The following is a 25,465-nucleotide window of genomic DNA, read 5'->3' as shown; positions in this document are numbered from 1 at the left end:
TGGAGTGGGAGTGCTGACCCCCAACTATGGCTTCATTGACACTACCCATGTTGGGAGGGGTACGAGCATTGCCTTATTACTCGGCACTTGGCCACCCCTTACATCATGCGGTAGGGAAGCTGCTGATTGTGCTGGGCACAAGGCCCTGATTTTTCAGTAGACATCCTCTGACATCACCTCAGTGGGAAGGAGAAAGGATGTATCAGTGCTTCTGAGTGGGAGTGAAAGTCCAGGCTCTCCTCCTGGTTTCCCTGACAGTGGTTGAGGAACTGTTATTGCCTTGAAAAGATGTAAGACCCAGCTCTCTACTCTGCCTTTTCTGACACCACCCAAGAAAAAATGGGGGAGTGCCTTGTTACAGCTTGGCAAAGAGTGAAGCCTCACTTCTCTATTCAGCCCATATTGGTGTGGGTGAGCATAGAGACAATGTTTTTCTCTTTTTTTTTCCTGTGATGTTTGGGTAGAGTAGAATGGTTGTTGTTTAACAGGTTTTCTGTTGTTGTATAGGATGTTCCTTTCCTATAATTCTTTAGGATTTTCCCTCTAGAAGAAAGAAAGGAACAGTCTTTAGAAAAGAGTACCTATATCTCCTTTTCTATAGCACAGAAAACTTTTTTTTCTTTCTTGGCTACTGAGTTCTATCAAAAGTAAAAAATAAATAAATAAATACATGAAATAAACATAAAAATCTTAGTAGCCTTAGCCAAAGCTCTTTGTGCCTGACATTAGTGTCTACTAGCTTATTTGTTTTTGTTCTTTATATATTTATGCGTGTCTTCTTTCTCCAGCTACCTAGAATGTAAGTTTCTCAAGAAAAGGGATCTTTTGGCTTTTATAGGTTATTTCTTTGTGTGTATATCTTTTGATAATATCTGGTTTTGTGCTCTTAATTGGATGATATTAGATCCTCCGTAGATGATAAAAATTGTTCAATTAAGAGGGAGTATTGAGTATTTTTAAATATTATATCTCTCAGTTCAATTTGTTATGAAACTTTATGCATTGGTTTCAAATGTACAGAAATATGGGGAGAGAGAGCTCATCCACCAAAGGGCAATTTAATTTTTTAGAATCTTTAGAATTTATTTATTTTAAAATTTCTCAGTGACTCTTTTGAGTAAAACATTTTAAAATATTTGTCTTTCTTCAAAGTAAATGATAATGAAATTCTATCTGTTTTCCACTTGATCTGCTAAGAAAAACATTCAAAGAGAAAATTTGACTGCAAAAATAAACTAAGTAACATAACTATAAAATTATGTTCATCACTATTTGTTTTAGAATTTTTAGTTATTGAATAAAACTATAGACACTATGTGTAGGTAGCTTATAGTGAATAGTGCACTTTATAAATGAATATGGTAAAATTTAATGTATTTTTAAAAACAAGCTAAATTATTAATCTATCTTTATTCTTTCAATTAAAGAATCTTCAATAAATCAGAAAACTAGGGAAGAAAAAGCAGAGCTAAAAAAGATATGAGGAAGAAAATCTAAAGTATAAGTCAAGTACAATATTCTACAAATAACAGGAGTGTGAGTTACATCACTGCATTTCCACTCAAATGTAAATATTGGAGATTTTCCTTATATTATCAATGCATTTCTGGGACTCAAGGATCCCACTCTGTTACAAATGACTAAACTTATTGAAAAGAACATTCAAATGCTGTGCAACTAATATGAGACTGATAAAATTTTTTCACTTAATTAAAAACCTCACTGCCAAATAAACGTAAAATGAATGTGCAAATAATTTTAACTCATTAAATGAGGAAATCAGTGAGATGTTAAATCCAGTTCAAACACACATACATACATACAAGCAAAAATAAAATCAGAAATGCCAAAATGAATTACAGTATAGTCAAACCTGATTATCAACCTTAAACATGGAACGTTAGTGTATCTTTTCTACAAGGCATAGATCAATTACATATTTACTGGAAAAAAAATCATTTTATTGCAGTGGAAAATAATCATTTATGTTACTATGGATAAGAATAATTTACATTTCTATCAATTTTCTACAAGACAGTACAAGCTGTATACCTCTGTAGAATCAGATAATTCCCAAAAAGATCTGCTGGACAATATCTAGCTCTGCACTGAGAGGATATGTAGTAATCTTTTTTGTACTTTTCAAGTCTTGGACAACTTTTTTCCTGAAAAGCTTTAACAAAGTCTTGAAACATGGTATTTAGTAAAGGGTTAACTCAGCAGGCTTTGAGTGTTCAAACTTTATGTACATTCCAAAGAAAGGACTGGTCTTGACTGGCTCCTTAGAGATACCTTATAAGCCTTTGGATCATCCTGCACGATGAGTGTTTTGTATACTTTGGATGTTTGACCACTCTAACATCTGTTAGCATGGATAGCTCATACTAACAAGGTGATTTTTGATGAATATCTGTTTTTTTTTAGTTTTGTTTGTTTTGGTTTTCACCTGAGGTCCTTGGCCACACTGTTTGAGCTTCACTTCTGAGGGAGTGCTGCATATTTAGTAGTTAAGGTCAGTTGTGTGTGCACTCCATGCTTCTGTGATCAACCTCCAGTAAAATCCCAGGACTCCAAGGATCAGGTAAACTTTCCTTGTTAGCAACTGTTTGTAGATGTTGTCACTCATCATTGCTGGGAGAATGATGCTCTGTGCATGTGACTCCACCTGGAGAGGACAATTGGAAACCTGTGCCTGGTTTTTCTTGGGCTCTGCCCCATGCACCTTTTCCATTGGCTCATTTTAATCTGTGTTCTTTCGCTGAATAAATTGTAACCATGAGTATAACAGCTTTTCTGACTTCTATGAGTCCTAATCAATCATTAACCTGAGAGTGTATATGCAGACATCCATATATGCAGACATCCATATGTACATGATACATATGGATAAACATAAATTTGCTGGACGTTCAAGTAAGTGTTGATGGAGGCCTTCAACAAACAGAACTGAGAGGCTGAGACACTGATCTTGTTTCTTCAGGTTGATTTAGTATTTGTTAGGATGGTAATTTGTCAAAATCCACAGTGACAGCTTCCTGAATCTGATCACAGGGGATGCTGAGTAGGGTATTTATAGAAATCTCTGGACTTCTGCACATGACGTCTTCAAATCAGACCCAGCTCATCTTCTCCAAGATGCCTCTCTATTGAAATCACCTCTCTGCTTCCCTGGTACTCTCGCAGAAGATAGTCTAAGATTCTTTTATTCCCTTTCAAACTAACTGCAAAGCATAAATTCTATGACCTTCCTCAAGACCTGGCTTTTACTTCTCTCAATAAGAAACAGCTCTTGTAAATCAAAAGCTTTGATTTTAAAAGTCTTTTTTTTCTGATCTGGCACAAAGAGTAGATTTTGGAAATAAAACATAGTATTCTTTATTTTTTCTCTTTGTACTAAAAAAAAATCCCAAATTTTTTTCAGCAGGGTGATAAATTCCTTTATGTCATGCACTGTGCCCCCCTTGGTCTATGATCTACTATAGATCATCTTTCATTATTTGACTCTTATATTCATGTGAAAAGATTTTGACAATTGTGAAAAATATTGTTCAATTTTAATAAAGCCTATCTTGTCAAGACAATTATCTCCCTAAGTATTCAAAATGTCTTTGAATCTCAGAGCTAAACAATGACTAAAACTTCCTTTCTTCCCTAGGGAAATAATCCTTATGTCTTGGCTTTAATGGTAGAAGGGACACAGGGGAAGAATCTAGCTATCGATGAGGTATTATTTCCCTACATTTGCTGCTCAGCTTTAAGACATTTGTACTTTTTCTACTGTAGGTATTACTTTGACCATTGGTTGGCAAAGTCAAATGTTGCTAGTATGAAATGGCTGGTTTTTCCTCACACAAATATTTTTAGTTTTCTGGCAGGAAACTTCCTTTGGACATCTCTGAGTGCTACTATTTAGTCTTTCCTGGAACACTTAAGTACATATATTTTTGAGAAGTAGGATTCCATGCTCCGCAACTCCAAGGATGCCATTCACATCCATGTAAGTTGTGGTTCAAGCAGTTTTATAATGGGCAACCTATGCAGTAAGCAGTGGCCCTGAATATACTCCAATTGTTTGATGGCTTTGTTTGTTAGAAAGAACAGCTGTCTTCAAATATGTTAAGACTTCTACGTAGAAGAGTTAAGATAATTGTTTTCTGTATGATTTCAAAGGCTAAAAACCTGTTTGAGTGTGTATATCCCAGATAAGCACAGACAAAGGTTAATAAAATGAAGAAATTTTTAACAGTAAGAGCTGCTCAAAAGTAAAGCAGATCGCCTTAAAATAATGGAAATCCATCACTGAAGATGTTCAAATAAAATCTGGACACCTGCCTGGTACAGATGCTGTATAGGGACTCAGTTATCATAATACATTAACAGGATAAAAGAATATTTAAATTTTCCTGTCTGAGATGCAATGATTCGCGAGATCATTAAAGCTGCTAGCACTCAGAAATGTAAATGAAATTTAAACTCATTCTACAACTGCCATTGGGTTGTATACAACTGTGATTATTATCAAGTTAGAGTTTTATGCCTCAATTCAGACAACTGACCTGGAATAAATGATTGAATGAAGAGTTCTGTATTCTTCTGCCAGATTTCATTAGACCAAGCCTTTGGGAGTAAATTAGCCCAATTTGAGGATTAAAGTCTTTAAAAATATTAGCCAAGGGGCTTAAAGAAAGCAAGATGAGTCATAGTGCAGGACTGGGCTGGGTATAATTAATACCTGGCATGCCATCTTCAACTGATGGATAGTCACCTAGAACTTGATGTTGAGGATTATTAGGTCATATCTAGAGTCAGCTCAAAATATACCTTGGATGATTAGTGATGGGAGGGACAAATGGTAGAATATATTGCACATATTTGCTGTCTCTCTCATGGAGACTGCTTGGCCTGTTATTTAGGTAGAAGGCATAGAATTCATCTCCTGGGGCTGGGCAGGGTGGTTGACACCTGTAATCCCAGCACTTTGGGAGGCCGAGGTGGGTGGATCACTTGAAGTCAGGAGTTCAAGACTAGCCTGGCCAACATCGTGAAACCCTGTCTCTACTGAAAATACAAAAATTATCTGGGCATGATGGTGAGCGCCTGTAATCCCAGCTACCTGGGAGGCTGAGGCAGGAGAATCACTGGAACCCAGCAGGTGAAGGTTGCAGTGAGCTGAGATTGTACCACTGCACTCCAGCCTGCATGACAGAGTAAGACTCTAAAGAAGGAAGGGAAAGGAAAGGAAAGGAAAGGAAAGGAAAGGAAAGGAAAGGAAAGGAAAGGAAAGGAAAGGAAAGGAAAGGAAAGGAAAGGAAAGGAAAGGAAAGGAAAAGAAAAAAGAAACAGTAAAGGCTTAAATTTTAAAATGAATTTTGGAGGTCATTCATTGAAATTGTGCTTATATTTTGCATTATTTAATTTTATTTTTATAACTCATTTTATTGCATTTTATCAAAGTACTAATTCATGATGGATCAGAAAAGGAAAATGAATTAGGTCTTCACCACAGATAGTTTTGGAAACGCTTCCAGAAGGAGTTAAGTGCAAACATATGACCACAGTCAAGGCAGGAAATAAGGATGTAGTCTCAACGAGTTAGAAAGTTAGAGTAAATTTCAATATCCTGAAAAAGGAAAGTTATAACCTAATACATAAAGTCTTAATCAGTGTTATTAACTCATCTATCTCAATGACACAGCAGCCTGAGTGTCCTAGCTAAAAGACACAGGAATTTTAATCAATTTGACAGTAATCATTCTAATTGCAAGTTATTGGACTGGCATTCTGATTTCTACCTTATATTCTTCTGAGTTGTATGAGTTAATGCTGATCCTAATTGACCATGGATGCTTTGAGTTGCTGGACCTACACAGCTCAGTTCTAAAGCCATAAGCAGGTGAAATCTCCTAGGAAGTAAATTCTTTTTTTTTTTTTTTTTTGGCTCTGTTGCCCAGGCTGGAGTCCACCATGCCCAGCTAATTTTTGTATTTTTAGTAGAGACAGGTTTCGCCACATTGACTAGGCTGGTCTTGAACTCCTAAACTCAGGTGACCCACCCACCTCGGCCTCCCAAAGTGCTGGGCTTACAGGTGTGAGCCACTGTGCCCAGTCTTTATTCTCAATTTCTAAACTAAAATTTGCAAGCAGAATAGTTAATGGAGTGTTTAATTAATGCTAACAAAGTTAGGGAAATATATAATAGCATGAAGCTTTATTTTGTATGTATTGTGCGAACACACTATACCCCATTAGGGTCCCTGTGTAATCAATGCAATCAGTACATTTGTATTCATTAAATGGAAATACAGAAGAAGTTTATAATTTTAAATGACTATAGATATCTATATTAAATTTATTTAACATTTAAGATATAAAATGTAGGCAGTCATGTTGATGTGTATGAAATGTACTTGAAACCAAGTCCTTCCTAAAACAATAAGCCAACTCCCAATGCAATACTGTTTATATATAAAATTATGATATTATTTATGTCATATTGAGGCTTAAAATTTGGGTGAAATATGGGAAATATTTGATCAATAATAGTGTCAGAAGATGTACAATCACTGATTTGTTCCACAATCATAGACAAATGTTTTGTGAATACACAGGAGGGATATTTATTTCATACACATACCCTGAAATCCCTTTGCTCTGATAATGTTGACTCAATGAGCCACAATGATGACTTCTATCATGACAACCACTTGTAAGCCCTCTTAGTACAGTTTTATTTAATCTATTAAATTAATAAATTTGCCATTAAACAAACACATTTTTAGCTAGTGCATGAAACAGTGATTTATTATTCTTCTATCACTGAAACTTAGTCATTTGAATTTCTTGCACATCACTCAGAGTGATTGAAATGTTGTGCTTTTCTGGGTTTTGACCCTAGTACTATTTTAATCTGATTTTATTTATTTATTTATTTATTTTTGGCTCTCAAGCCCCAGCATTTCCAATTTGTAGGAACTTTTATTGCTTCCCCGTGTTGAGATGTTTTAAGTAAGACTCACCAACATTTACTACAGTCTTTTGCATATTTCAGTCTTTAGGTTTGACTTCCTGGATAATACTTAAACCCCCAATTCACAAGAAAAATCCTGTATTCTTAGAGGTTAGAGAGATTTTACCTTAGTTCTTAGCACAGCCATAACTTTTCTTATTATGTAATCCCAATGTTTTGCCATCTTAATACTGATGTTTTGGGGATGAGAGAATCTCTATGGTTTGGAAGGATCATTCCCTAGCATTACTCAGATGTACCTCTTAGTGGTATATCTAGTGTCCAACTAGAAGAATCCACCCTTAGTAAAGCTGAAAGCTTGCTTTTTCATGTCTACTTATATGTACATTGCATTAAAATATCATGCTCACTTATTTTTAGACACATTCTTCATAGAGTGGGAATGACATTGTCTCTGCCTTACAGAAAATGCAGACCATCTCTTTATGGAAGACTGGCCACATAAATGTCTATTGCAACCATGGCCTCTTTTGAACTTCATTCCTGTGGCTGCTTATCTAGAGGTTCATTTGGAAAACTGAATTTATCACTATAATGGTCGCAATGTCATATCAACTTCCATGTCTCGGTACACAATTGCCAATAAAATAGTTTTACACTTAAACATTTCCTTTAGAGGGATGCTCCTTCTTGATAATTTGTGCTATCTTGAAGCAAAAAATAATCACATCTATTTATAATGAGCAACGATGCATCTCCACTGGCAACCCCACTGGATATGGTTCTGTCAGACACTATCAGCCATACTTTGCAGTTATAATTTCCTAACTTATAAAAACATATCTCAGATGATCACATGAGCTCCCTCTTTATGCAAACTTAACAAGTAGAGATTCATATTATAGAACCACTACCCTCATTACTCCTTGTCTAGGGAATTCACAATGTGGCCAGCTTGTATATACTTTGCTTGTATATTAGATATCAAACATACCAAATAAAGATATAACCCATTCAAAAACCTTTGACTTGACCATGCTTTAAACTGCTTATGTAGAAGGACCACTATTATATTCACAAAAATTGTCATTTTACAGTGAAACAAAATTATAACAACATTCACTAATGATCTAATAAGTGATAAAAACTGTTTTACTAGCTGTGGGGAAGGTATACATATAGTTAAGATAATGTCTCTTCTCTAGGAAATCATAATAATTCCAAAATATACATAACACTCTAATTGAAGCAGTGATAATAATCACATAAGGGCTATAATGGAGATATGCATGAAGTGCTGTCAGAGCACAGAGGACAGAATTAATTCTTACTTACGTGTAGGAATTATGGAAGGCTTTGAAGAAAATGATGAATATGGGCTGAAACTTTGCAATTGGTTGGACTTTGAAAAGTTGATGAGGATGTAAAGGGATGGGTGGCCTGGTATAGTGGCAGGAGGTGGGAGGGCAGGCAGTAGTGGAGGGAAAATGCATTTGAGTAAAGGGGAGAAACATCCAATGTAGTTTCCTCTTTGCTGACTGTCATACATTTTTAACTTTGGAGGGAAGATGGAAGAAAATCTATTGAACCAATTGTTTTGGCTGCTCTGATGTGATCACAACATTGCTTATATGGATTGTCAAACAAGGGATGAGCTCATAAAAGGATATTAATGTGTCGTTTTTATTGAGCAAAGTAGCATTACAGAAAAGGTGATTTGAAAGGCACATGGCTCTTTCATTACAGCCTTCAGGGGCAATGTTTGATCACTGAAAACAGGCTGCTTTGTTCCAGCTTTCTCTGATGTTTGGCATTATCCTGAATACATATGCTCTGACTTGGAAAGAATCAGTCTGTAAAGATTTAATAGATTTGAGATTTGCATATTCAAAATACATGTTTTATGGTTAAAATGAAATGAAAGCCATTTTAATATGTATGTCTATATATACACAGATATATTTCAGAAACACATCTCAGCAATTTTTTAAAAGTAATTACACATATTATGTGTTTGCTTTGAGATAATGAAAGTTGGCTATTTTTAAACTCACCATTTTAATTTATCATGAAGGAAAAAATATATTTTAAGACACGTTATATTAGTGTTAACAAAGTATAAGATTTCCAGTTTTAGGGACTTGAGCTTTGCTATATGTCCCTGTCACCTATCATAGACATAACTTTCTAGTGCCGGATGTCTCTGAACACTTTCTTTATTAAAAATGAGTTAACAGCTTTCTTGGTTGAAGAAAATTGGAAGTCACAAAATATTAAAGAGAAATTATAAAAGATTAGCATTTACAAGATGTTCTTTTCCTTATGTGACTGAAATAAGTGACCTTTTTTCTTCCAAAAGGAAAGACTTGCTTGGAAAAAGACCTGCAGAGTCAAAAGCTTTTCTTGTGGTGACCAAGACTCATGAAATTTGTTTTTATAGAATTCTCTGGCTTCTGTTCCATGTGAATTGGTATGAAATCTCACACAAATTTATCTTTTTATTTTGAATTACAATTGAACCTTTAAAAGAAAGATGACATTCCAACTCAGCCAATTTGATATACATTACATTTACAATTAGATAACCATTGCACTGAAATTAAGCCCGACAGACTTCAGCTGAGATGGGCTAGGTTAAATTATGTTCCATTTAATGTGACAAAGAAAAATTTTACTTCTTGCTCCTTTACTTAAAATCCTTCCCTTTCCCTCTCTCCACTTATAACATCCTCTAACTCAATGACGCCCAGTGTTTTCTCTGCTTAACACATTCTCCCCTCTCTGTTAGTTTTGCAACAATTTCAAAACAGAGACTATTTTGTTATCCATTTGTTGCCTAGGCCAACGTTTGCAAACCTTAATGTACTTATAAATCATCTAGGGATCTTGTTAAAAACACAGGTTCTGATTCAGCAGGTCTGGGGTCTAAGATTCTAACAAGCTCTCAGGTGATGCAGTGGACCAAGGTTTGTATAGCAAACACTTAGAGTACAAATGACCTGTCTTTAAATGTGTTCTTGGACCATGATAACTGGAAATGTAGATTATCTGACTTTGAGGTTGCTTCAGACTTTGAATTGCTTTTTTATTTATTGATAATGAATCAATAATGAATGCTCTGAACCATCTGGACTCCCTCTACTTCTCTAGTCTCTGTTTTTACCACTTCCTCTTTCTTACTTTACATTTTAGACATAACAAAGTACTTGAAGTTTCCAGAATGTATCAGGCTCTTTCACACGTCAGTACCTTTTCAAATACTATTTCCTCTGCCTGTCCTGGTGTCCTCTGACTCTTCCTTTAAAACTCAAATCTGCCTCCATCTCCTCCATGAATCCTTCTTTAATCTCTTTTTCATGTAATTGCATGATTAAATGCCTTCAGTATACTCCCACAATGCCCTGTATTTCCTTTATTACACCTTTCTCATAATCTGTCGCAATTGTCTCCTTAATTGTTCTTTCCCTTCAAGACAATGCTTCTGGGGGGAAGCAATTTTTATCTCTGATTCCTTTTGCCAATAAACAACATAGTAGGTTTTTTTTTTTTTTTTTAATCAAAGTTTGCTGAATGAATGAAGAGGGGAAGTTGATGTGTTGTAGTCATACAAGAATGTAATGTGATATTTCATCTCATGAAGTTTAAAATTGAATTGGGAGTCATAAAAACAAACATAAAAAGTTAAGTACAGGCTGAGATAATACTAAAGATATAAAATGTTAGTATGTGATTAATTGCCAAATGAGGATCATAGCAAATAACCATTCAGAGTCAATTGGAGGAAAATGTTACTGTGGATTTATTAGTATTTTTAATATCTCAATTTGTTCCACAAAGGACTTGAGCCTGCTGATAACACTATGTATTAAAGTTAATGAAACTATGAGCACATGTTTAGTTAAGGGAATAGTATGAGACAAGGAGAGGGTTATGGAAATATGTACTCAAAGCTTGAGGAATGGATAGATTATCTTTAAGATGTATTCTTTAGATGTATTCTTCTTGTCTGCAAAAGTGCTTCTTGCTAAGATATGGACAGTAATGTGGGTGTGCTGGATTTTCATACCCACTCTGCCTGGGAGACTGACTTCTGTGGGGACATTAGCAGCTCGCTTGTCCTCTGGCTTCTGGCAGAATTTGGTTAATGGGATGCCTTTGGAGAAGAGTGAGGTCAGGACATTTGTTTTCTTTGGTTGCTTAGAACTGTCTGTGCCACCTTTTTAAAGACGGCCCCTATGATAAACCTCCTGAAATTATTCTAATTTGAGTGTGCCCTGTCACCTACTAGGACTCTGGTATGACCTCAGAGTTGCTGTTTAGAGCTACATTGGATGTCAGGCTTAATGACGTTTCTGACAACCATTAATGCCATAAAAACATTTGAGGTGCATGCTGTATATCAGGAACAATTCTCTGAGGAGGTGGTTCAATACAGAAAAATTCAGAAAACAAATTAGCAAACCTAAAATGCTGTGCTCATATACTTTACATTTAGTATGGCAAAGGCAATGCAAACCATCTTGGAGGTCAGGAACAATTGATATATATAAAAGCTCACAGCTCTATATACCAGCCTTAAGTTTAGTGTTGAATTGTAAAGCAATAATATGCCAGAGATGTCATTTTTAGATTGTTTCCTTTTCACTGGGGGTAGATTATCCAGAATTTTTGCCTCTGCTCTTGCCTGTTGCTCATCTGCTGGTTATTTTACTACTCACTGTCCTTCTGTCAGGGAATATTAAAGGAAAATAAGTGAATGAAAACTTAGCTGTAGCACCTATGATAAAAATTTTGTCAAGAAGAAGACTGAAATCCTAAAATGAAGCTTTTCAGTTTATCTGGGTTGGTCTGCCCCCTATCGCCATAAAGATATTCAGAATGGTTTCTAGCTTGTCAAAAACCAACAGATAAATATGGGCAAAAAGTTTTACTTTCATGCTAATGAAGAGAACCAGATCTAATAAATAAATATGATCCTGTTAATATGAAGCCCTAGTGTGCAACCCTCTGTCTTTTCATATCCGATTGTATGGCAACCTTGTTTGCAGTTGTTACTTAGATCATTGTTGAGTCATATAAGCTTAATTTTGTGACCCAGCAAAAACAGATCATAAATCTCAGTAGTGGGAGATATGTTTGTAGTTTGACCATGGTAAGATGAGCTAAGGGTGCTGAGGAAACCATAAATTCAATTTACAAAAATAAAGAAAATCAGATTATTTATACTTGGCCCAGTGGAAAAAGTGAAAATCTAATATTTTTCTGGTCTATGCTGTCCATTTTGTCAAGCTTGATTAAATTCCTGTTTAGTAGGTAGCTAAGACAGGAACTGAATTAAAACACTTTATATTAAGCTTTTGAGTCTACTTTGTTTTTCACTGTTTTCTTTTTAAAAAGCTGTTTTAACTTTTCTTTCCTTTTAGGCTCTATTTATGAAATGTTTGGAAATGAATGCTGTTTTTCAACAGGAGAAGTGATTAAAATTACTGGTCTCAAAATTAAGAAGATCATAGCTGAAATTTGTGAGCAGATGGAAGGTTGTGAGTCTCTACAGCCATTTGAACTGCCTATGAATTTTCCAGGTACAGTGTATTGCAACCACTTATCATTTGTGCAACTATATTGTTAATATGATGTATATATACACAACTGAAAACGAGAAAAAAATGGTCTTTTTTTCACTCTAGGACAATGGGTGAAAAAAATCCAGAATTGTTATAGTTTGATCATTTTAAGAACAAATGGAAGGCAACTATTTTCTCCTTTTTTAAAGTGAAAGATGTTTATCTTGTACTTAAGAAGTAATCTTTTTGGTTAACAAACATTTAGTGAGTTCCAACTCTATACACACCGCTAGTTGTGCTAAATAATGAGAACCAAGAAATCAAAGATATATTTTCATAAATTCTGTAGAACTAAGTAATATAATTTAAGCATATCCACCCTGTTTGCTATTCTTACTGTCATTACTCTGGCTCCTTGGATCACCGTTGACCTTGCCTATGTAATATTACTGAAAAGTCTCCCTGGTTTTTTTTTATCTAATTGACTCTACTCAGCCTTCCAAAACTAACTCAAGTATCATGCCATTTAGAAGACTTTTGCTGACCCTCTAACCTAATCTAGATTTCTCTTTTATGTTCCCACAGTATCTTGGGCCTCATAGCATACACCTCATTGGATAGTCATTGATGACTTCCTCATTTGTCATATTTTTTACACTAGGAGTTGGCAAACTTTTTCTATAAAGAGCCAGATAGTAAATCTTTTAGGCTTTGTGGCCAGAGGGTCTCTGTCACACCTATTTCACTATGCTATTTATGTTGTAGCACGAAAATACATACATTGGATAATACATAAACCAATGAGCATAGCTATGGCTCAATAAATCTTTATTTACAAAAACAAGTGGCAAGCAGGATTTGACTCATCAACTGTAGTTTGCTGAACTCTGCTCTAGACTAAAACTCCTTGACATGAAATATGAACATGTGATTTTGTATTTCTGATTCAAAAACCAAGCACAATTTTTGGCACAATTGAGTGTGTGCTCAGTAATTGTTAACTGGATGAATGAATGAATGACTAGTAGAAGAGAAAAATCTCACAAACCTTTACAATATAATATGTTTCATGGTGTGATGGAAGTATACTGTGTCCTTTGTGGGGCTTGAAAAGGAATATCAGACTATAGTTGGTTGTGTTTCAGAACAGGGATTCTGGAGCCATTGTACTTGAATCCCAGCTCTGCTACTTCTTAGCTGGATAACTTTGACAAGTTATTTACCTTCCTTTCATGTAAAATGGGAATAATAATACTATCTATCTCCTAGCATTATTGGGAGGGCTACGTATTGAAATATATTTAGTGCTTAGAATGGTACGTGACATACTGCAAGGTGCATTAAAAAGTGTCAGCTTTTATTACCATTTTTAAGATATTATGACTATCATTGGAGGAGTCAGGAAAAGCTTTTTAGGGATGTTTTAATTGAGCTGTAGTTGGAAGAATGAAAATATATTAGTTATATTGAAGTGAGGATTTTTTCAAGTGCTCTAGTATCCAGTTCCCTTTCAAGTGAAACTTTACACGTTGTTCAATTCTATGTCTTTCTTACTTGTCTTTTATAACAATGATTCTCAAATTTGGCTGCACATTAGAATCACCCAGGGAGCTTTAAAAAATTCTGATGTTCAGGCCACTTACATGAGATATTCTGATTTGTTTGCTCTGTGGCAAAGTCTGGTCATCAAGGTTTCTTAAAGCTCCCAGTGTGATACTAATGAGCAACCAGTGTTGAGAACCATTACTTTATAAGATGCTTCTCTTAAGTACTCTAATTAGATGTAACAATTCCCTTTTTAAATCACTATAGTCTTTCGTGCTTTAATCATTGCATTTGTCACATTTTGCATGTAATGGAGGTTATTTGTGTACTTGTCTGACTACCACCATTTGTCTAATAGATCACAAGGTTGCTGCGGGCAGAATCTGAATCTTATTTATTGCAATAATCCCCAAGGTATTTAGAAAAAGATGAACATAATAAATAGTAAGTTAAAATGACTAGAATCTTTTGGTAGAAAGAGTTTTTTCTTATTAGAATGGTGCAAACACTTAGTTTTTGGCTAACAGTTTAACTTGGGGAGTTGCCATTTAGAATATTCTTTTGAACTTCCAATTGGCATGATAATCTTGCATCTATTAAGTAACAATTTGAAAATGATGTTTATAAAACAATTTTATTGAAAAGAATAGGGTGAAAATGGGAGGGTAAAATGATTGGCACTGATTAGGGTATAGTTTCTTTTTTCAAAGAGAGCTCCTAGATAATGACGAAAGGGATCCCAGATACAGGGATAATTCTTCTACATCGGCACTAGTGAGAAAGATAGAAATCAAGGACACTAATGTTATTCAAAAATTTTAATAGCCGCATCTCTTTATTTATGCTATGTTTAAAACTATTTAAGTTCCCAATTAGATTTTCAACTTAAAAAGTCAAATAGTATTTTAAAACATTCTTCCTTATTTGTGAATTTCCCAAATTTCCTTTTGATATTGATTTCTAATTTTATTATGTTATGGTCAGATGACATATTTTGTATGACTCAGTCCTTTTAAATTTAGTGAGACTTTTTTTTTAGACTAATATATGATCTAGAGAATGTTCTGTATTCACTCCAGAAGAAAGTATATTCTATTTTTGTTGGGTAAGTGTTCTACAGATGTCTGTTGGTTTATGTGTGTTGTTCAAGTCTTCTATTTCTTTGTGTATCTTCTATCTAGTTTTAGTCGTTATTGAAAGTGAAGTGTTGACGTTTCCATCTACTATTGTTGAATTGTTTATTTTCCCTTCAATTCTGTCAGCTTTTGCTTCATGTATTTGGGGGCTCTGATGGTAGGGGTATATGTATTTGTAATTGTTATCTCTTCTTGACAGAGTGATCCTTTTACCATTATATAATATCTTTTGACTCTAGCAGTAATTTTTGTTTTGAAGTCTATTTTGTCTGGTATTAATACAGTCACTCCAGTTTTCTTCCAGTTAATATTTGCAAGGTCTCTCATCTTTTATTCTTTTACTTTCAAACTACAGATAGTCCCCGACTTATGATGACATGATTATATTTTTTCAAGTTTACAATGATGCAAAAGCAATATGCATTCCATAGAAAGCATACATCAAATTTTGAATTTTGCTTTTACTAACTGCAGGCTAATGTAAGTGTTCTGAGCACATTTAAGGTAGGTTATGTTTTGAACTCCTTTGGGTAAATACCAAGGAGTGTGATTGCTGGACTGTATAGTAAGAGTATGTTTAGTTTAAAGAAACTGCCAACCTATATTCCAAAGTAGCTGTACTATTTTGCATTCCCCCAAAAAATAAATGAGAGTTTATTTTGTTCCACATCCTCACCACTATTTGACTTTGTCAATATTTTGGATTTTGGACATTTTATAAGGAGACACTTATGGTATATCATTGTTTTAATTTGCAATGCCCTGATGGCATGTATTCAGGATGTGCTTTTCGTATGCTTGTTTGCTATCAGTACATCTTTGGTGTTCAAGTCTTTTGCTCTTTTTTTTTTTTTTTTTTGGTGAATTTAGCATTTTCTGTACCTCTTTATTTTTCCAATATCTTAAACTTTTTTTTTTAATTATACTTTAGTTTCCTTTTGCTTGTTTTTTTTTTTTTTTAAATTGAGTTCTTGTTTTTCTTGTTATGTTTCAATAATTCTTTGCATATTTTGGGTAACAGTCTTTATCAGATTTGCCTCTTGCAAATATTTTCTCCCATTCTGTGGCTTGTCTTCTCATGCTTTTGAGAGTATCATTAGCAGAGAAGTTTTTAGTTTTAATGAAGTCTAGGTTATCAATTCTTTCTTTCATGGATTGTGCCTTTGGTGTTGAATCTAAAAGTCACCACTAAATCCAAGGTTATCTAAGTTTTCTCCTATGTTATTGTCTAAGAATTCTGCATTTTACATTTAGGACTGTGATTCATTTTGAGTTAATTTTTATTAAGGGCATAAAGTATGTGCCTGGATTCATTTCTTTGCATATGGGCATCCACTTGTTCTAGCATCGTCTGTTCAAAAGAGTATCTTTACTTCTATTGTATTTCCTTTTCCTTTGTCATAAACCAGTTAACCATATTTGCATGAGACTACTCCTGGGCTCTCCATTCTGTTGCATTGATCTATTTGTTTATTCTTTCACCAATACCACACTGCCTTGATCACTGTTGCTTAGTAGTAAGTCTTGACATCAGGTAGTGCCAGTCCTTTAAACTTGTTTTTCTCCTTCAAAATGGTGTTGGCTATTCTGTGGCTTTTGCATCTCCATATAAATTAGAGAATTAGTTAATATCCACAAAATAATTTGCTGGGATTTTTATTGAGATTGTATTTAATCTATAGATCTAGTTTGGAATAACAGACATCTTGACAATGTTGAGTCTTTCTATGGATGAACATAAAATATCTCTTCATTATTTCAGTTTTCGATGTTTCTCATCAGAATGTTACAGTCTTCCTCATGTTGAACTTGTACATATTTTGCTAGATTTATATCTAAGTATTTTATTGGGGGGGATGATAATGTAAATGGTATTGTTGTTTTTTTCTTTTTTGAGACAGAGCCTCGCTCTGTTGCCCAGGCTGGAATGCAGTGCTGCAATCTCGTTCACTGCAACCTCCACCTCCTGGGTTCAAGTAATTCTCCTGCCTCAGCCTCCTGAGTAGCTGGGACTACCGGTGCCTGCCACCACAACCAACTAATTTTTGTATGTTTAGTAAAGATGAGGTTTCACCATGTTGGCCAGGCTGATCTCGAACTCCTGACTTCGTGATCCACCCGCCTTGGCCTCCCAAAGTGCTGGGATTATAGGCGTGAATCATGATGCCCGGCAGTATTGCATTTTAAATTTCAAATTTTCTTCTTTATTGCTGGCATATAGGAAAATGACTTTTGTATCAAACTTATGTCTTGTAAACTTGCTTTACTTTATCATTTATTCCAAGTGTAACTTTGCTATAATTACTTATTACTTCTAGGAGGCTTTTTATGATTTTTCTCAGATTTTCTACATAGACAATCATTTTACCTGTGAACAAAGACAATTTTATTTTATCCTTCCCAATCAATATCCCTTTTATTTCCTTTTCTTGTCTTATTCCATTTGTTAGGACTTCTAGTACAATATGAAAAAGGAGTGGTAAGAGGTGCCATGCTAGCTTTGTTCCTGATCTTAGCTGAAAAGTTCTAACTTCTCAACATGAAGTAAGATGTCAACTATATGATTTTTTTTAAAGATGTTATTTATCAAATTGAGGAAACTTTTATTTCTAATTTGCTGAGAGGTTTTTTTAAAATCATGAATGCATGTTGAATTTTGTCAAATAATTTTTGTGCATATATTGATATGATCGGGTGATTATTTTTTTCTTTTGCCTGTTGTTGTGATGAATTACATTAATTAATTTTTGAATGTTAAGCCATCCTTACACAAATATGGATAAAACCCACTTAACTGTGGTGTATAATTTTTTCTATGTATCCTTGGCTTTGATTTGATACTACTTGGTTGAGAGTTTTTCCATTTATGTTAATGAGAGATGTTTTCTTATAACACATGTGCCTGGTTTTGGTATTAGAATAATGCTGGCCTCATAGAATGAGTTAGGGACTATTCCCTCTGTTAATATTTTCCAGAAGACATTGTAAAAATGTGTGTAATTTCTTCCCTAAATATTTGTTAGAATTTACCAGTGAATCCATATAGGCCTGGTGTGTTTTGTTGTGGGAGGTTATTAATTATTAATTCAATTTATTTAATAGGAATAGTCCTATTCAAATTGTGTATTTCTTCTTGTGTGAGTTTTAGCAGATTGTATCTTTTGAGGAGTTGGCTTATTTCATACAGGTTATCAAACTTGCGGGCATAGAGTTGCCCCTGGTATTCCTTTATTATCCTTTTAATGTCCATTGGATTTGTAATGATGCCCCCTTTCATTTTTGATTTAAAAATTTGTGTCTACGCTCCTTTTAGCTTAGTTAGCCTGGCAAGAAGCACATCTATTTTATTGATCTTTTCAAATAAACAGCTTGAAGTTTTGTTGATTTTCTTTATTGGTTCGCTGCTTTCAGTTGCATTATTACTGCTCTAATTTTTATTTTTATTTTTTCTGCTTACTTAGGATGTAATTTGCTCTTGTTTTTCAAGTTTCTTAAGGTGGAAGTTTAGATTATTGATTTTTACATATTTTTTTTCTTTTCTAGTATATACATTTGATGCTATAGATTTCCCTCTAAGCACAGCCTTCTCTGTTTTCCACACATTTTGATGTTATATTTTTATTCTCAGCGAGTTTAAAACATTTTAAACATTTCTCTTGAGATTTTGTCTTTAATCAATGGTTTATTGAGAAGTATGTTGTTTAAAATTTCCAACTATAAATGTGTTTTATGGCTTAGAATGTGGTCTATCTTGGTGAATATCCAGGTGAGCCTGAGAAGAAAGTGTAATCTGGTGTGGTTGGTTGGATGATGTCATCTATAGATGTCCATTATATCCAGTTCATTGGTGTTTCTGTTGAGTTAACTGTACCCTTAGTTTTTCTGCCTGCTGGATCTTTTCATGTCTATAACAGGATGTTAAAGTCTCCAGTTACAATAGTGGATTCACGTATTTCTCTTTACTGTTCTCTAAGTTTTTGTTCTATTGACAGATGTGTTGTGCCCATAAACATAGATTTGTAATTGTTATTTATGCAATTTTAAATCAGGTAGGACAAAAGATTTTCAAACAAGACTATGTATTTAAACTGTCTTTTATATTTACCTCTGTAGTTATCTTTATTAATACTCTTTATTTCTTCATATGGAAGAGAGTTCTGTCTTGTGTCCTTTTATTTCAGCCTGAATGATTTGCTTTACTATTTCTTGTAGGGAAGGTTTGACAGTGTCATACTTTCTCAGTTTTTATTTATCTAGAAATTTCTTAATTTCTCCTTAAGTTTTAGAGGACAGTTTTCTTGAATAGAGAATTCTTGGTTGATAGGCTTTTTCTTTCAGCATTCTAAATATCTCATCCTACTGCTTTTGGCCTCCATAGTTTCTGAGTAAAAATTAGCTTTTAATCTTATTGAGGATATCTTGTACATGATGAATGGTTTCTATTTTGCTATATTCAAAGTTTTTCATTTGCATTTGATTTTTGTTTTCCTTTTTTTAAAATTTAATTTTTTTTTTTTTAAGTTCTAGTATACATGTGCGGGACATGTAGGTTTGTTACATAGGTAAACATGTTCCATGGCAGTTTGCTGCATCTATCAACCCATCACCTAGGTATTAAGCCCAACATGCATTAGCTATTTATCCTGATGTTTTTCCTCCGCCAATACCCCCAATACCCCCAAAAGGCCCCAGTGTGTGTTGCTGCCCTCTCTGTGTCCATGTGGTCTCATTGCTCGGTTCCCACTTATAAGCGAGAACATCTGGTGTTTGGTTTTCTGTTCCTGTGTTAGTTTGTTAAGGATAATGGCTTCCAGCTCTATCTATGACCCTGCAAAGTGATCTTGTTATTTTTTATGACTACATAGTATTCCATGGTATGTATGTACCACATTTTCTTTTTTTTTTTTTTTTTTTTTTTGAGACGGAGTCTCGCTCTGCCGCCCAGGCTGGAGTGCAGTGGCCGGATCTCAGCTCACCGCAAGCTCCGCCTCCCGGGTTCATGCCATTCTCCTGCCTCAGCCTCCCGAGTAGCTGGGACTACAGGCGCCCGCCACCTCGCCCGGCTAGTTTTTTGTATTTTTTAGTAGAGACGGGGTTTCACCGTGTCAGCCAGGATGGTCTCGATCTCCTGACCTCGTGATCCGCCCGTCTCGGCCTCCCAAAGTGCTGGGATTACAGGCTTGAGCCACCGCGCCCGGCCCACATTTTCTTTATTCAGTCTATCATTGGTGGGCATTTGGGTTGATTCCAAGGCTGTCTTTGATTTTCAACCATTTGATCATCATGTGGTCTAGGCATGAATCTCTGGGTTTAGTCTACTTGAAGTATATTAAGTTTCTTGAACGTGTAGATTGTTTTTCATCAAATTTTGAAAATTTTTGTCGTTAGTTTTTTTATATATTCTTTCTATACCTCTCTCTCTCCTCTCGCCTTTTAGGAATCCTATTATTCATATATTCTTATGCTTTATGGTGATCCATAGGTCTTTGAGACTCTGTTCTTTTCTTTATCCTTTTTTCCTCTGCCTCTGAAGGTATAATCTCAATTGAATTTTCTTCACGTTTGATTTAGATTAACTATTTGGTAAGACATAATTCTCATACTTTTGTTCTAGTTATGTAGACGTGATTTTCTTTAGTTCTTTGCATATATTTAAAATAGCTAATTTAAGTTTTTTTCTCTAGTAAGTCTGATATCTGGGCTTCCTTAGAGATGGTTTATATTATTATTATTATTATTATTTCCATAGATTTGGGGGTACAAGTAGTTTTTGATAACATGGAGAAGTTCTTTAGTGGTGACTTCTGAGATTTTAGTGCACCCATCAACAAAGCAGTGAACACTGTACCCAATATGTAGTCTTTTAACCCTTCACCCCCTCCCAACCTTCCCTGCTAAGTCCCCAAAGTTCATTTATCACTCTTATGCCTTTGTGTCCTCGTAGCTTAGCTCCTACTTATAAGTGAGAACATACGATATTTGGTTTTTCATTCCTGAGTTATTGCAGTTAGACTAATTGCATCCAACTCCATCCAAGTTGCTGCAAAAGACATTATTTCATTTCTTTTTAAGGATGAGTAGTATTCCATGGTGGGTATATACTACATTTTTAAATCCACTTGTTGGTTGATGGACAGTTAGGTCAGTTCCATATCTTTGTAATTGTGAATTGTGCTGTTATAAGCATGTGTATGCATGTGTCTTTTTCATATAATGACTTTCTTCCTTTGAGTAGATACGCAGTAATGGAATTGTTGGATTGTTCTACTTTTAGTTCTTTAAGGAATCTCCATACTATTATCCACAGTGATTGTACTAATTTACATTCTCACCAGCAGTGTAAAAGTGTTCCCTTTTCACTAGATTTATGCCCAAATCTATCATTTTTTAAAATTTTTAAATTATGGCCTTTCTTTCAGGAGTAAGGTGGTATTTCATTGTGGTTTTAATTTGCATTTCCTTGATTATTAGTTATGTTGGGCATTTTTCATATGTTTGTTGTTCACATGTGTATTGTCTTTTGAGAAATGTCTATTCATGTCATTTGCCTACTTTTTGGTGGGGTTGTTTACTTCTTGCTTATTTGTTTGAGTTCCTTGTAGATTCTAGATATTAGTCCTTGGTTGGATGCATAGTTTGCAAATATTTTCTCCCACTCTGGGGGTTGTCTGTTTACTCTGCTGCTTATTTCTTTTGCTGTGTGGAAGTTCTTCAGTTTAATTTGGTCCCATTTATTTATTTTTGTGGCATTTTCTTTTGGTGTCTTAGTCATGAATTCTTTGCCTACGCTCATGTCCAGAAGAATTTTTCTGATGTTATCTTCTAGAATTTTTATGGTTCCAGATCTTAGATTTAAATCTTTGATCCATCTTGAGTTGATTTTTGTATAAAGTGAGAAATGGGGATCCAGTTTCATTCTCATACATATGGATTGCCACTATTTCCAGCACCATTTATTGAATAGGGTGTCCTTTCCCTAACTTATGTTTTTGTATGCTTTGTTGATGATCACCTGACTGTGAGTGGCTTTATTTTTGGATTCTGTATTCTGTTCCATTGGTCTATGTGCATATTTTCATATAAGTACCATGTTGTTTTGGTGACTATAGTCTTGTAGTATAATTTGAAATTGAGTAATGTGATGCCTCCATATTTGTTATTTTTGGTTAGTATTGCTTTGGCTATGTGGGCTCTTTTTGGGTTCCATATTAATTTTAGGATTGCTTTTTCTAGTTCTGTGAAGAACGATACTAGTATTTTGTTGGGAATTGCATTGAATCTGTAGATTCCTTTGGGCAGTTTGGTCATTTTCACAATATTGACTCTTCCCATCTGTGAACATGGGCTGTGTTTCCATTTGTTTGTGTTATCTATGATTTCTTTTAACAGTGTGTTTTAGTTTTCCTTGTACAGTTCTTTCACCTCCTTGGTTAAAATGTAAGGTTGGTTTTTGTTTTGGTTTTGGTTTCTTTTGCAGCCATTGTAAAGGGATTGAGCTCTTGGTTTGATTCTCAGCTTGGTCATTGATGGTATAAAGCAGTGCTACTGACTTGTATACATTGATTTTGTAACCTGAGACTTTGCTAAATTTGTTTATCAGATCTAGGAGCTTTTTGGATGAGTCTTTAGGTTTTTCTGGATGTGCAATCATATCATTGGCAAATAGCAACAGTTTGCCTTCCTCTTTTCCAATTTGGATGCCCTTTATTTCTTTCTCTTGTCTAATTGTTCTGGTTAGGACTTCCAATACTATGTTAAAGAGAAGTGGTGAAAGTTGGCAACCTTGTCTTGTTCCAGTTCTCAGTGGGAGTACTTTCAACTTTTCCCCATTCAGTGTGATGTTGGCTGTGAGTTTGTCATATATGGCTTTTATTATATTCAGTTAAGTCCCTTCTATGCCTATTTTATTGAGGGTTTTTATCATAAAGGGATGCTGAATTTTATCAAATGCTTTTTCCACATCTATTGAGACGATTATGTGATTTATGTTTTTAATTCTGTCTATGTGATGTGTCACATTTGTTTACTTTTGTATGTTAAACTATCTCTGTATCCCTGGGATGAAACCCACATGATAATGATGTATTATCTTTTTGATATGCTATTAGATTTGGTTAGCTAATATTTAGTTGAGAATTTTTGCATCTATATTCAGGGATTTTTATCTGTAGCTTTCTTTTTTTGTTATGGCCTTTCCTGGTTTTGGTGTTGGGGTGATACTGATTTCATAGAATGCTTAGGGAGGATTCCATCTTTCTCTAGTTTTTGGAGTAGTTTCAGTAGGATCGGTTGTAATTCTTGGAACATCTGGTAGAATTCAGCTGTGAATCTCTCTGGCCCTGGACTTTTTTGGGTTGGCAATTTTTAAATTACAGGTTCAATCTCACTGCTTGTTATTGATCTGCTCAGGGTTTCTATTTCTTTGTGATTTAATCTAAGAGGATTGTATATTTCCAGGTATTTATCCAATTCCTCTGGATTTTTCTAGTTCGTCCATGTAAAGGTGTTCATAGTAGCTTTGAATGATCTTTTGTATTTATGTGGTATCGGTTGTAATATCTCCAATTTCATTTCTAATTGAGCTTATTTAAATCTTCTCTCTTCTTTTCTTGGTGAATCTCGCTCTGCAGGGACAGCTTCTATTGATTACTTGCCCTCCCCCACTGTGTACAGGTCATACTTTCTTGTTCCTTTGCATTCTCATAATTTTTGTTTGAAACTGGATATTTTAAATGATATAATGTGGCAATTGTATAATCAAATTGTTTCCTTTTCCCAGGACTTGTTGCTATTAGTAGTTGTTTGTTTAGTGAATTTTCTTAACTAAATCTGTAAAGTCTGCATTCTCCATCATGTGTGGCCACAGAAGTCCCTGCTTAGTTAGCTTAGTGGACAACTGATGTCTGAACAGAGATTAACTTACACAATTGAAACAATGTTTTCAGTATGTGTTGAAGAACTCTGTTGTTCATTTGGGACCATTCTGTCAGCATTCAGTCAGGCAATTGAAAATTCTAGCTTAGCCTTGAATTTGGGCTCAGGAAGAGCTGCAGTCAGCCAGAATTGAGAGGTAAGGGCTTGCGTGGGTCTTTCTTGAGTATGCAAACAGTCCTGGGCATGTGTTTAAAATTACTGATGTGACTTCTTAGGAGTATGTTGGAAATTTTCAATGTCCTTATGGACATCTCATTTCCCAGATATTCTTTTTAAGCTTTTGGGTTAGCCTATTATTTTTTTTTCCCCACCAGTGCAGGTAGCCACAAAAGTTAAACAATTTTCTTTTATTATTTTTGGCAACTGCTCTGAGGAAAAGCCTTTCCCCAATAATGAGTTCAAACTGAGATCAAAGAGACAACAATGTAAGTATGATCTTCCAGAGAGCCACCAGATATGTCAAATAATAAAAATTCTCTGGGATTGAGCTTTGAAGATACTTCAGCCTCTTACTGTTTTCTCCTGTGACTGTCAGGATGATGATTTTTTCATGATTATAGGTTGTTAGTTTTCAAGGTTACTGTGGCCCTGAGTGTGGGGGAGGAGAGAATGAGAATACAGGTTAAAGTGCCACAAACTTTGCTGTTCTTACCAAGATTCAGCCGTTTTTCTTCAATAAATGCTTCCCAGATTGCTCCAATTCTTGGGTTAGTTTTTAGAGTTTTGAAAAAGATTGACCTGCTCTTCTGTATTAAAGTACATAAACTCATATATCCTCAATTTTATGATAATTTAAAAGTATTGAAGATGAAAATACTTTGGCAAGAGTGCACAGAATTACTTCTTTGTAAAAAAAGAAAATCTACTGAGGAAAGATACCCAGCCTTTGACCAATAAACATAGCTTTGTAGATGCAGTTTCAGCAAATGAAAGCTCAAGAAAAAGTCAAGAAGGTAAAGGTTTTCAGAGTTTGACAAGCACCCTTTTAGGGGACAAACTGGAGCCTTTTTTTTTTTTTTTTTTTTTTACTAAAATGTGAATGGGGAACTACACTCCAAATATATACACCACTGGTTGCATCCTATATTAATGTTTTATTTCCATATGTCTCTTTTGTCACCTCAAAAATGTTCAAATATTTTAAAAGAAATAATAAGCAATCATTTCAGTAATGAACGAAACAAAACATACTGTTTTAGAAGCACAACTTGTTCTTTTAGAAAACAGCCCTTCTAGCTGTTCATTTTATGAGCTGGAAAACATGCCAATCTGGCCAAAAACAACAAAAATATATCCTATTCGGTAGTTGATTGCATTAC

The 25,465-nt window shown here is 34.7% G+C and overlaps 1 protein-coding gene across 3 annotated transcripts in view; it reads left to right on the top strand.

Annotated features, from left to right (window-relative positions):
- Positions 1–25,465, top strand: part of THEMIS (thymocyte selection associated) — a 220,568-nt gene that overhangs the window by 48,870 nt on the left and 146,233 nt on the right. For 2 of the 3 annotated variants that reach the window (XM_025383068.1, XM_025383067.1), the window contains exon 2: positions 12,391–12,549. In XM_025383068.1, coding sequence (XP_025238853.1) covers positions 12,405–12,549 — 145 coding nt within the window. In that variant the 5' untranslated portion in view covers positions 12,391–12,404. Of the gene's footprint in view, positions 1–12,390; positions 12,550–15,567; positions 15,693–25,465 lie in introns of those variants that run through there. The other variant, XM_025383069.1, reaches the window with a different exon arrangement.

This window comes from Theropithecus gelada, chromosome 4, assembly GCF_003255815.1.
Source record: "Theropithecus gelada isolate Dixy chromosome 4, Tgel_1.0, whole genome shotgun sequence".
Lineage (NCBI taxonomy): Eukaryota > Metazoa > Chordata > Mammalia > Primates > Cercopithecidae > Theropithecus > Theropithecus gelada.
The sequence above is the reverse complement of the archived record's forward strand: the minus strand, read 5'-3'. Positions and strand labels throughout refer to the sequence as shown.